General features: G+C 40.7%; 2 protein-coding genes across 2 annotated transcripts in view; one reads left to right on the top strand and one right to left on the bottom strand.

Moving 5' to 3' along the window:
- The window catches only part of wwc3 (WWC family member 3), a 40,579-nt gene extending 33,028 nt beyond the window's left edge, over positions 1 to 7,551 (bottom strand). Inside the window, exon 1 of the mRNA XM_026157968.1 lies at positions 7,192 to 7,551. Within this exon, the coding sequence (XP_026013753.1) occupies positions 7,192 to 7,337 (146 nt within the window). The 5' untranslated portion in view covers positions 7,338 to 7,551. The remainder of the gene's footprint in view (positions 1 to 7,191) is intronic.
- A 2,353-nt stretch (positions 7,552 to 9,904) lies between these two features.
- cldn33b (claudin 33b) lies at positions 9,905 to 11,195 on the top strand. Its single transcript, XM_026157974.1, has one exon. It carries the CDS (start codon positions 10,308 to 10,310, stop codon positions 10,965 to 10,967), a length of 660 nt encoding a protein of 219 aa, XP_026013759.1. The 5' UTR covers positions 9,905 to 10,307; the 3' UTR covers positions 10,968 to 11,195.
- The last annotated feature ends 2,714 nt before the right edge of the window (positions 11,196 to 13,909 follow it).

Raw genomic sequence — 13,909 nt, 5'->3', positions numbered from 1 at the left:
GAAATGACATCAGCGACTGTAATTTAGTGGTTTTCAAACAGCCTGATCAGTGGAGTCTTTCAGGTCCTGAAATGGGAACCACTGCTTTATATAAATCTTTTTAAGAAAAAATAGTGATGATGTCATAACCCCGTTTCTGGGTCTAAGCGCTGCCTTCATGAGGCTCTCGTCTTTTTAACCTGCTCTAGTGCTTTGCTTCTTGTTTCCCCACAACAGTTCAGTCATCATTCTCAGCCTCTCAAGCATTTTGTTACAAGTTCTCTTTAAAATGAGGCTTTTACTACAGCTATGAACACCACGGCTTAGGATCAGGCCTTTTTCATAGTGCGTAATCCAAACCATGCACCGTCATAAGAATGACTAACATCCTGTTAGACAGGATGCAGTTTCGCCTACACTACTATATGCCTACTGATAGCTTTGTAGGTAGCCACCAGGTAGAACATCATAATGTCAGCTAGCTCAACTGCACTAACCCTTCAACCTTTGCTGGAGTCAGTTTTCAGTCTTTGCTTACGTCCAGAGTTGCTGCAGTGCTGCACAGGAACATGATATATGATTTTCAGATGTCTTGTAAACTCTCTTTCCTTCATGCCTGGATATTAAATTTTATTGTAACATCTGGGAGAACAGCCATACTGATCATTTTATTGGAGCTGAAAAAAAAATGTGGATTGTTTTTTAACTGTCAAAGGTGCCTCAGTGTTTGTTTGCTTTTGGGAACAGAAGGAGCATTTATGCCCGGAAATAGCTAATTATGTCAGGCTTAACAAGCAGATAGACACGTTTTACATTCTTTAAAAAAAACTAAAAGACGCTGCTTCGAAATGAATTACCTGTTCTGCTGGGGTTTCCTGGGTCTTATGTTTAATTGTTAACATTAATGTTTTTGAAAGCTTTATAAATAGTTTCAAAATAACTCAAATCAACCAGAAGCACATCAAGATCTGTTGAAATATAATAACAGAGAAACTGTAGTTTTTGTAGTTGTAAAAGCACAGAAAAACAGTAGAGTCCAGGTTGTCAACAGCATTTTTCTTCACTTTTGAATAAGAATTGTGCAGATGCATGGAAGAGGAAGAAAAAACAAAACAAAACAAAAAAAAAACAATGGTCACCCAGAGCTGAAGGCTGGTCCATGGAGTCTGGCATGTCCTGTTTAGGTAGCATTCTTCACAATATACACATAAAACACTGCCAACCTACACATCTGACTGATGGCTGACGCTGCCAGAGAAAAGCATATTGAGGAACAACATAAAGCAGGGTTTAAGCTACGAGTGAGTGTTTTTCTTGTTTTTGTAGCAATAAATCATCCCCAAAAAAACAAACAAACCACAAGACAGTCAGCTGGGAAACCTGGACGTCAAAGGCGCCTGCAGCACTAACTGCTGAAGGACAAAGTGTTTGCGCTTCCAGAAGGAGTGAGGTGAAAGCTGAAGACAAACATATTGTCTGCTCATGAAAAAGAACACGGGCAAAATGACACCAGATCAAGCAATGACATGTTCGCAACCTCCCGCAACCGAAAGACAAAAAAGAGCCATCATAATGAAAACACTGGGGGAAGCAAAATAACAGCGGGGTTCAGCGCATGTGAATAACCCTTCGGTGCTGGCAACACAGCTCACCCTTTCCAGAATAATTGAATTTGATGTGCTTTGTGACCAAGCATAAAGGCCTCCCTTTGCTGAGCGGCAGGCCGGCCATGGCCATTGCATAACAGAGCTAATAAAGGAGGCCTACAGGGCCCAGGATGAGAGGAGGAGGTAGACACGTGGGAACTGCCTCTGTTCTGCTGCTTTGTCTGGGGCCGCGAGCGAGCAGAGCCCCCGGGCATTAGTGTAGGCATGCCTAACATAACGTTCATTCCACAGCAACAAAAAAGCTCCTCAGAGCTGCTCAGCTTATCTGCAGGAGCTGGCCGAAAGCAGCTTGAGGTATCCACCGTCAGCCCAAAAAAAAAAAAAAAAAAAAAAAAACCCATCAGAAATTAAGGCAATCAGTTCGGACGGGGTCTCAGCTGCTTGCAAAGTCAGGGGTTTTCCTGGTTCCTTATGATTAATCCGCATTTATCAGGGTTTTCCTGCATGCACACCAGCATGGTTTTAGGGAACCTTGAACTTTTCTGTTGATATTTACGCTGACTTACAAGAAATATCAGTTAATTATCAGTCCCCGGTCATCTTATACCACTTCAAAAGTCTGAAAATCTTCAGCCCACCCAGCTGCATCGTCTTCATACCATCATCATCACATGAAGCATTTTCTTCTTCAGGGATTTTCCTTCATATTAAAAACCACTGAGGTTTTGGCCTTCCATCAAGGGGAAAAAAATTCTTGGATGGTGATTTTTAAGTTTTCTGTAAATGGGTTTAATTTATTCAAGCTTCAAATACATTTTTGTTTATGGAATGGCCAACAAGAAAACGCACGCACTTCTGTAAAGTCAGGCAACACAGCCATTTTTATACCACACGCCTACCAAACGTGCACAGTCACCCACCAAAGGCTCATTTTTGAGAGCTGTACATTGAAAGAAATGAGTCTGTATTACCTTATACTTATTTACTTGCTATACCAAAGTAAACAGAGAAACCCTCAATTTCTCAGGTATCTGTGCACTGCATTGGCAAGTCCGTCTAATGAGTCACTACACACCCTCATCTAACCAAAACGTCTCCATCTTCGGCAGGAACAAACTCGACCTCTGGCTGATACGCCGCCCCATTACAGCTCATCGTGATCATCACTGACAATTATGTTCCAGCTTCAATGGTGCCTCTGTTTTAGCGATTAGCAGTGATAATCCACTACTGACGCTCCTCTCTGCGAGTCAGCAGACTCAAGGCGCATCAGGCAGACCTGGTGAGCAACACACTAGATCACACAAGCTGCTGTACTGTACTTTTTGTTTCTTGAGAGCCAGGAGTTAAACTGCAAATCTGAGGCCAGTGTTTTCTGTAAAACAGATCATATTATTCCCAAAATATAGAGCATTCCACCTCCACCCCGCTCCCCCGACTGGTATGTAAATAACGCTTTTCTACTCTTACTACGCACCCAATCATACATGCAACACTTTATTTTATTCATTCTACGTGCTTTTTATCATTAATACACACACACTCACACTCCGATGTAAGCACCTAGCAGAGTAGAAATATTTACTGCAGGAGAATGCCTCTGGTCATTATCTTGGTGGCTTGAGGGTTAAACACACAAACAGTCTTCACCTGACTACATTTATTGCATTTTTATAATTCCACAACACCTCAAAAGAATCTCATCACATGATTTGTCTTTTAAGTGTCTGGCTGATATTTTTTTCCATTTAGCAGCCTCAGGTAAAACCCAGATCTCATGATGAAGTCCTATAAAAACAAATGAGTCACAAAATTACCCTGCTGTAAGAAGTTCCCTCCTGACCCCCTCAGAATCAGCAGATTTTTTTTGTCTTTGTTTTTTGTCACAGGACCTCAAATAGATAAAGGTGGGTTAATTTAGGTGATTTCTTCTTTAAAAATAGCATTCTTTTTAGTCATAAAAATGTATCGAAAAGTAAAAAGTTGTCTCTTGTATTTACAAAGTTAGGAGGAAAAATGCAGGAAAAAAAAAATCACGCAAACTAAAAAGCACCAAATTTCAACCCAGCCCAGTGTATTCTCAGATCCTGTAACTCCAAAAATATGAACAGTAAGAAAGCAAACTTTTGCAAGGCTTTACAAAAAAAGTCATTGGACAGAGCAGATCAGCTGATTCTCAGGGGTTCAACACCCAATGAGTAACGTTCATCCTTTGATTTCAATTCAGCAGAGCAGCTGTCAAACCGAGACTTGACAGGAGAAATTACGAACCTCTTATCTCTGCATTCATCTCTCTGCTCTTGACATACGTGCATGCAAACAGCCTCATTTATCTGCTTTTTTAAAACCCTGACAGAACAGCTGACACCTTTTTGTATCTGCTGCTCATTAGCAGAAGGTTTGTGCTGCGATGTGATTTATTGGAAAGTCAGTATCAGGTGGTGACAGCAGACATTCCTCCAATGAGAAAGCCTATAAATCACGGAGTAGCACCAGAACAAATACAGAAAACATTTAGTCTTACTAAAGAAGGCCCTCCCTCAAATGCTGATGACTATAAAAATATGTGAAACTGCTATTAGCTGCAAACAACAACGGTTAATCAACTCACGAGGAAATCAGGTTTTCCTTATCTAGATTACACGCAGCTACTAGAAGCCCACTGCTGGAGTAAAATGTACACTAGTACTCGCCATACTTTGAGCTCGGTTTTTGTGAATTTCAGCCTTTCCCCTCATAATACATCAGAGCTAAAATACTTGCTGTAATTCCCAGTAATCTCACAACAAAGTCTGCTTTGAATGCCTGATTGAGCTTGCTTCTGGGCTGGTAAAAATCCCAGTCCCCGCAAAAAGCACATCCTTGCAGCTTTCTCAGTGGCCCAGCGAGCATTCCTCACATACTTTCACAAAGATTTCTGGGAGTTGGAGTTTAAAGCACATGTCCGACTACTAATCTCCATGCTGAAATCTCCATGCAATGGAAATCACACACTAAAATTGTCATCTTTTGAAGGCTGGACATGACAAACATGAGAGCAGCTCTTCACTCTCTGACTGGTCTTTAGGAGGTGTCTTTGTGTGGAAAGGAAAGGGGAGCTGGATAACAATGGCGCTCTGTATTAGGTGTGTGAGCCAGGAATGTTTCAGGTCACTGGAAGTCATAAATCTGCAGGGCTTACTGATGAGTCTGGATGACTGAGGTTTGACACACATGCGAACACACACTCAATAGGTTTTCTTCTAAGTGAAGAAGGGACAGATAAATAGCTCAGGTGACCACGCTGACAGGGTTAACTTGGACAAAAACAACTCCTCTGCAACAATAGAAAGGCTGAGCTGCTGTCTAATTTTACGTCCAAACTGTCAAATTTCATGTTTAAACCGACATGCGGGATCATTAGACCATGATCGTGTTTGTAAGGGAGCTTCTGTAGGCGCTGTGGAGGCCCACAGCTGCTCCCAAACCTCAGACGATCATCGACTGTGGCCACATGATTCACCACAACCTCACAATAAAGAAGCTGCCCCTGTGGATTCTTTTAAAAAGCAGTCAAAAACTGGTCTTCTGTTGAAGACTCTTTTATTGAATTGTTATTTACTTATTTTAAAACTACCTGTTTATTTTACTGCGTCTTATATTTTTCTTTGGCACCTAATCTTCATGTTTATTTTAGCCTCGTGTATAGTGCTGTGTGCCAAACTTAAACTTTACTTATCCCCAAAACACAACCTCTGATAGTAATTACAACCTTGCTCCAACAGGGGCATTGTCCAGATATGCGGGTAATTTTACAAGAACATGAACAGGGCCAGTGTTATAGTCTAATATAGTACATTTATTATTTATACTTCTACTTTATTTCTATATTATTCTACTTTCTACTCTTACTCTATTTTATATGTAAATACGATATTACAAATATAATTTGATTTTAAAATATACAGCTAATAATATAGGAGAGATCAGACTATTTCCCTCGGGATGAATAAAGTATTATCAATCCATCAATCAATCGGTAATAAAGTAATTAAAATAATCTCCAGCTACAATATTACAGTTATAACAATTATTAAATGAATAATCATGATTCTGGATGATAAGTACTTTAAGTATATTTAATGATAAAACTTTTAAATCCTCTCAGTGTCTTTATATGGAAACTGCACTGACATTATTGCTTACTTAGTGTTTCCCAATAAAAACTGCCAGCTGAAGGGAGGACTGAAGATCCAAGTCAAATACTAAAATAATGACATTTTTACAAGAATAATATAATACAGGCATAAAATACTATTGTTTATCTACATGATAGACTCACCCACTTATTTAGTTCGCCTATATTTTAAGACAGTTCTATCCAGTTATATTTTTTGTAAACTGGTTCATTAAATGTGAAAACTAGGACATTTATTAAAGGTAGGAAAAATTTAGAGTTTGCTTTAAATCATATTGAGCTATATGTCGACCATAAACTTGAATGAAAATAACAGAAACAGTTTCCACATCCGCTTTAAACAGTTATTCATCAAACCATTTTCACACTCTCATAAACTCTATTATAGCACAGGGATCTGCAATGCTTTCTACTTTCATTTACGGTCTACATTATATTTTCTGATTTCCCGTGAATCCCCTCTTGCTTTGTGCCACCCTATAAAAAAAATAAATAAATAAATAAAATAATAGGAAGGGGAAGAGGCGATTTCATTGACTTTTCCTTATTTATACGCCTAAGTTCATCTCTTAAGTTCAACAAGATACTACACAAGAAATTTTGGTGCCCACAGTGCTAATAATCTTCATCTTAGTCTAGACCAGGGGTCCCCAATCTCAGTCCATGAGGGCCGGTGTCCCTGTAGGTTTTAGATGTGTCCTTGATCCATCACAGCTGATTTAAATGGATAAATTACCTTCTCAACATGTCTTGAAGTTCTCCAGAGGCCTGGTAATGAGCTAATCATGTGATTCAGGTGTGTTGACCCAGGGTGAGATCTAAAACCTGCAGGGCCCCCGGCCCTCGTGGACTGAGATTGGGGACCCCTGGTCTAGAACTAAGAACTAAACTGGTGACATGCATACAGAACAGCTTACTATCATCAAGTGCATCAAAACAAAATCTTAAATTGACGGGTTCAACATAAGGCCAAATGTAGTAAATAAAAATAACCAGAAAAAAGAAAGAAAATTTAAGGATGTATTATGTGGGGGGGGAACGATATTCTCTGTGATCAAAGTTGTAGGTTTCTTTAGGAAACTAAAACTAAGAAGAAGAACAGTGTATGTTGATGGTGAAACTTTTTCAAATAGCTTTGAATGAAATTTTCAGGCTTATGTGAAGAGCCATTTTGCACATAAAAGCTTCTATTTGAAGGAATAGGATGGTTCGTAGTTCGTTTATGTTTTCTATATTACTTTTCTACAATTATTTTCCAGTGAGCCAACCCTGTCTCATTCTCGGTCCCTCTGTGCCACCCCATTAAACCCCCCCTGGAAACGCCCCTGCTCTCCTGTGAGTTATGTCAGTTTATAAAGAAGTCTCGTTGTATTAAGATTACTTTTTGTTAGTGTGTGTAATAACACTACTCCAGGGCCTTAAGCGTACCTATCTCTGGGGTCAATCCATGAAGTTTGCCGGGTGTTGTGGTCGATGAAAAACACTCTGCCATCGTAATCCCGGGCTTCCTCCCAGCCCGCGGGCAGCGGCAGTTCCGAGCTCTCTCTCCGCTTTCCGCCGCTGACCCACGGCATAGCGTCGAGACGGTGAGAGGGCTGCAGCCCCCTGCCCTGCTTTTATCCCCCTGAAAAAGTCGCTCCTCACTGCATTACAACCAAACGACCTGGACGCGCTGGAGAAAAGAAACGCAGATACAAAACTTTCCACCGAGGCTGGAAAAAGTCCCACCGGGGGTACATCCACTTTCCTCTTCTTCTTTCTACAACCCTCCAAAATCAGCGCGGCGGGGCTCTCTCAGTGCTCGTTTCTCCATGTTCGCCTTCTCCGCCATATTTCATTCCCCGTGTCCATATTCGGGAGCGGATTTGCATACGTACGACGGAGCCAGTTCCCCCTGTCCAATGAGGAAACTTCAGAGCTCAACACTTTCATTAAAGCTTCACGGCGCCGCGAAAACATACCTTATAAAATAGACTTAAAGTTTCATTTTAATGTTAATTCAGCTGAGTGATTTAGCTAACGCTGCGACACAAACCTGTTGATTCACTCATTAATGTATCTCAAGAGTAGCTTCTGTTTGTGTATATACAATTTAAATAAGTAATTTTTAATTTTAATATTAATATAAGACAGTTATAAAAAAGATATCATTTTAATATAAAATCTAGGGAAACTCCCCCGATCACGCTGTTGTTTGAAGGAGTCGTTTTAGTGGTGCACCTGCGCCACCTCTTGGCCTTAATTGGCACTGCAACAGCTCATACACCGGCCACCCAGATCAACTTCCTGGCGTTTCAACTGTTTTACAATTATTCTTACTTAAGTAGCTAAAAGTAGATTCAAATATCAATCAATCAATCTTTATTTATAAATCACTTTTCATACAAAGATGTAGCACAAAGTGCTTTACATGGTTAAAAGCAGCCCACCCCACCAAATAATATCCAAATTACCTAAAATATGCAACTATCATCTTCTTCTTGTAGGTTTTCCCTTTTGTTCCCAAAGGGGATCATCTGCCTCCATCTGACCCTCTTCTTTGCATCCTCATCTGTCACACCAACCCTCTGCATGTCCTTCTTCATTACATTAGTGAATGTTTTGAGATCTTCCTCCTTTCCTCCTGCTTGGAAGCTCCATACTCAACATGCATTATCCAATATCCACTATACCTCCTCTGTACTTTAGATACTATATTAGTATAGTATTGTATGTACTAATACCAAATCATTTCAGGCTTGCCTCTTTAACTTTGTCTCCAAATTGGTCAATCTAAGATGTCCCTCTGAAATACTCAATTCTTATCTTCCCTCCTGGTTTCTCCCATTTTCAGCGAGTCAAAATTAAAAATCTACAATTAAGGTTTTTATAAGCTATGATAAAATAAATGGCAATAAAGTTTTTTTTATTATTACTTATAAGTTATGTATTGTTTATGAAAAAACACAAGAAGTAGAATGGTACAGAGGTACATAAAACACAATATGACTAAAACAGGCCAGGATCTTCTCAGCTGCGTCACAGCAAGAAGGACAAATACCTCCAATAAGTGTGTGTCTTTCTTTGTGCAGTAGTGAGGGGGTTTTCACTTAAATTTACAAACTATTTTGTGGTCAGCATAATTAACACTGTGCATCCAGCTAAGTTTAAAACTGTGGAAGAACAAGTTAGAAAGAGGATTAGGAGGAGCAGTAAAACCAGACACTAGGTGAGACTCTCTCTCAGAGTATTAAAAAATACTCTTTTAAACTCTGAATAATATCCCCCACCACATGCCAATTTATTTATTTGTGCAGGATATTTGGCGGCCTCTGTGGGTAAGAAGGGGAACTGCAACTACACTTTAATTTTTTATATTTTCAGAGACAGAAATTAAGTTGGATGTGTAATGTGACATTCTTGGCCAGGAACATCATGAGTAACTTGTCTATAGCTGCAGAGACGTCCCTTTAAAGCTGAGATTAAGCTTGTTTCTGGTATCGTTTGGTATTCCTTAAGTGTTTGTGAGGACATCACAGCAGTCAGCTGAGTGTTTTCTTCGCCGGAGCAGGAGGAGTTTGGCAGCCCGGGGATATTATCTGTGCATTTTTGTTTGTGTGTTTGTTTGTGGTTTGTACGGCTGTCTATGAGTTTATGAACGGGAAACATTTTCTCACATCTCAGCTTTGATCTATTGCCTCCTACGATCATTTCCCACAACCATGCAGTGTTCATACGAGAGCACACAATAAGCTGCTCTGTTGTTTCAGATTTAGTCACATGCAGCAGACAGCCTGACTGTGAGCAGCTATCCCACCACAAGGAATATGACAAAAATATTCATATATTTTTAAATTTAACTTAAATGGTTATGAGCAAATCTCAGCATTACTGTCCTTACATAACATTTTTCACTGGTAATAAATCACTCAAAGGCCTAGTTGTGCAACACTGCCTTTATGATACTCTAACACTGAAATGTTTTTCTACTCATGGCTACAGGAAAAACCCTTTGAGGACAGAGATGAAGGGCTTTAATGGCAACTAAGTTTATGACAAGAGTGTTTAGCATTTGCAAATAATAAGCTGAGTTTGCTGTAGTGTGTGGCCCCTTGTTCATATGTTTGTACCCAGTTATTGCTGGATTGCAGGATGCAAACTGAACTTCAAGCAGTTGTTGTTTTTTTTAACAACATCCCTTATGGCATGCAGTTTTGGAAGAGCATATAGGAATGGTCTTGTAAAAATCGTGGCCATCTCTGCCTCTGCCCCTGCTGCCCATTGGCACAGCAGCGAGAGCAGGAGGACCACAAAGGGGAGGGCCATGCGGGCCCCCCTCTCCCTCCAGCAGCAGAAGATGTGTGCTCCTCTGAGTGGGAACTGTTTGAGAACGAACTCCAAGCCTCAGAGCTAGAGCGGTCAACTCTAATTATCAGGTGTTTTGAGCAGTTCCTGTCCCGACTGTACAGCGACAGGCCTCTCCATCTGAAGTGCAGCCAGAGAAGGAGAAGAAGAACTCTTGTGGCTCTGTCAAGCGTGGAGGCCAGAGAGAGGGGGAGAGAAACATGGACACGTGCGCCTGCGCTTTGGAGCTGCTGGGGATGCTGGTCTACATTGGAGCATGGCTGTGCGCTTTAACCACCACTATCTTACCGCAGTGGCTGACCATGAGCACTGCGCTGCTGCCTGTGGAGAGCTACGAGCTGGGCCTGTGGGAGACCTGCGTGGTCCAGGACGTTGGAGGGATGGAGTGTAGGGCTTATGACAGCCTGCTGGGCCTTTCCACAGACCTCAAGCTGGCCCGCATCCTCATGTGTGCTGCCCTCGCTGTGGGCATGCTGGGAATTCTCGTGGGAATACCTGGACTTGACTTGGTCCACAGCTGTAAAGAGGACAGCGGTCAACAAACCAAGAGGATTTTAATCATCACGGGAGGGGTGCTCGGGATGGTTTCTGGGGTTCTGTGTCTGATTCCCGTGTCCTATATGGCACATATAGCAGTGATGCATTTCTTTGATGACAAAGTGCCTGACGTGGTGCCTCGGTGGGAGTTTGGAGACGCTTTGTACTGCGGCTGGGCAGCAGGATTTCTCCTCATAGTTGCCGGCCTGATCTTGATCACCTCGTCCTCGTGCTCTCAGGTGGAGCCTCAGCCTGTGCTGCAGCGGCGGTACCAGGTGATGGGCACAGGTGTAAATTACAGGAAGCGCACAGAGTACGTTTAACAGATGATTTACCTGTGTAGAGACTGAAATCACAACACAATCACCTGTAGATCTGCACGTCGGACCGCTTTACAGCAATGATGTAAACCACCGAGACAACATACGATGGTGACATTTACGCCTTGTTTCAGCCCTTTTACATGACTCACCTGCACAATCAGACATTATAAGACGATCTGCTGTGATCAGCAAGAATAAATCTATTTTATAAAGAAATGTTTTATAAAAGGCCTTTTTATCCATTACTCTGGAGTGGTTTCAAAATTTTTCTCTTACAAGAAAAATATAATTTCAAGCCTGTTTAGCAGGACTCTTGAGCTTTTTAAATGCTGTAATTGTCAATTATTAGTCTGTAAACATACAGAATAACTCTTAAAGCACAAACTATTCTTGAGTTGCACACTGAGATGATTCACATAAAGAATTTCATTGCAATCCTGGTGAAAAATGGCTCTTTTTTTTTTTATTAAAAAAGGTAAATTTCCTGTATTTGTTAAAATGTTTTCTGAAGCCATGAGCAGGTTTGACTCCAGTTATGTCAGAGGTAGAAACATGGCTGCTCTTTTCCTCAATCCCTCATCAGCCCCCCCTGCTCGTCTGTGACTCTCAGGCGACCAAATGGGACTAAAAACCTGTCCGTTGGTTTGTCAGGTGTGTCTGCGGCGGTGGAAACACAGCTTGAGTCTAATTCCACAAGATTTCCTGGTCACTCGCTGAGCTAAGCTGTGTTTAATGAACGCATTAATGGGCACTGTGTACTGTGAAGAATGTAGCACAAGCTGACATAATTACACAAATTTGCTGAGGTCAGAGGGTGCCACCGCGCTCTGCCATCCATAACTGTCTGTGTCATTTACATACGCTCAAAGTACATTGACATAATGTGTTATTGCATGGGAGGATGAGGATTTATAAACCTCCATGGTTGGTGCATGTCTGTGGAGTTAGTTCTTATAGAATGAAGCTAATGAGAGATAATGAAGTTGTCACAGGAGCATATGTTACCTGAGGTGCCAATGACATGCCAGACTTTGCTCCTGAAGCGGTGGTTCTGAGGCCCACTGAGAGGGACAATCCTGTCCTCCGATGCCACATAGTCTCCCTATGTGTGGGCATCAGGGAGGCATAAAAATAGCTGCAGATATTTTCTTTTTGCTTTGTTTACTGTAAATGCCACTGAAACGTCAAGGAAAATTATATGTCTTGTAGTCGTGAATAATTTACTCTAAATGCATCCGACTGCAAATAAACAAACCTGTGTAGATGGGTTGATAAGCAAACATGACCCAAATCATGACCCATTCTGGTAGTTCAGATGGAGATAAAGATCATCCAAGTTTCTGTTTCAATGTTAGATGATGGAAACTAAAGTTTTGCAATACATGAGTCACTCTTGAGCAAGATTTTCTATTTTAACCATTTACAAAACCATTTAACTATCTTCTGCACCTGATGTTTCGATTTTACTGGTAAAGTGTTGAAGCAGCAACTGTGAAATAGCAATAATTATATTTTATCACAGTTAAATATAAAGAATATCAGTTCATTAATATCATAAATATCAGCAAAATACAAAATTGCACAGGAATCACTACCAAGTGTAGTTAAAGTAAAAAAAGGAAAAGCACATCCATGGTACCTGAAATCTCCTTCTGTAAATACCGGAACCTTAGCGTGGGCTTTGAGAAAAATGCTATATACTAGATGTTTACTATTAAGTATTACGTTTAGCCTTTCTTTCATTTATTTTTTTAAGTTATTCATATTTTAAATCATCAATTGCTTATAACTACAGTTTAATAGCTTTTTTTTTTAAGCTAACAATTTCAACTGCTAATCTATCCTTTTAGCTAACAACATTTTATCTGCATTTTTAGCTTCGTATTTCAACTTTTAATTCATTGGTAAGAGTTTTAATTGGTAATAATATAAGAAAACAAATGTAATTGTGATAGCTAAAGGCTTTTAGCTATCAATTTCAGTCGCTAATCAATACTTTGAGACAACGTTTTTTCCACCGCTGGCGACACGTGAACAGGCACAGAGTAATAAAACGATTTTGGTCTTGATTACTGAACATTGCCACTGGGTATTGTGGCAATTCTTCAGGAAAATACAGCGGCTTTAAGATATAATTGCTCATCTAGAGTTTTATTCCAGATCTTCTGCAAGTAAAATCTCATATTATGGGGTGAGATGTTATCCAGCTGCGGTTACCTTTGGGTTTAATTCTACAGACTTTGATATGACACATTTGCAATCAGTCTTCTTATCAGTTTTCCTCCATAAAACACCGTAAATCGTTAGCTTCATAGCACAAGTGCCTAAGTCATTGACTTAGGCAATTATGCTATGAAGCTAACGAAATGATAAAGATAGAGAACAAAGCACAACAGCTTTATCTGCTAAAGGATATGTACAGCACAAGTGAGATAGGTAGGTAGGGTTTGTGGAGACAGACGAACATTTTAGACAAATAATTATTTACTACTTTTTACAGGCCTGTTTTTTGTTGTTGTTTTTTTTAATAATAAAATTTGGTTACACCTAATTCAAATAGTAGTTTTCTGCAGTATTTAAAGCAGCTCTACTGGTCATCCACTTCTGAGCCTTGCGTTTCTGAGTGCTGTGCTTGTCTGAAGAGGGCTTTTTGTTCTCCATCAGCTAGCCGCCTCCAGAGAGGTAGAGCCAGCCACAGGGCCAGTGTGTGTATGAGTGCCTTCCATGGTAACAATCACCCCAATGAAGCAGCCCCCTCTTCACGCTCACATGCCTGCTCTCGTCAGCCTCCTACCCAGGTCACGTGTGCGGGTCAACCTGGCCGACTCTCACCCCTCCTCACGCAGGACTCCTAAGAAGCCACACCTTGAAATGTTATGTCGCCTCCCACGGGCTTGTGTGGCAATAACACTGATCGTAACAGTTCTTACATAAAAGCTGAG

This window comes from Astatotilapia calliptera, chromosome 23, assembly GCF_900246225.1.
Source record: "Astatotilapia calliptera chromosome 23, fAstCal1.2, whole genome shotgun sequence".
In the NCBI taxonomy this organism is placed as follows: Eukaryota; Metazoa; Chordata; class Actinopteri; order Cichliformes; family Cichlidae; genus Astatotilapia; species Astatotilapia calliptera.
The sequence above is the reverse complement of the archived record's forward strand: the minus strand, read 5'-3'. Positions and strand labels throughout refer to the sequence as shown.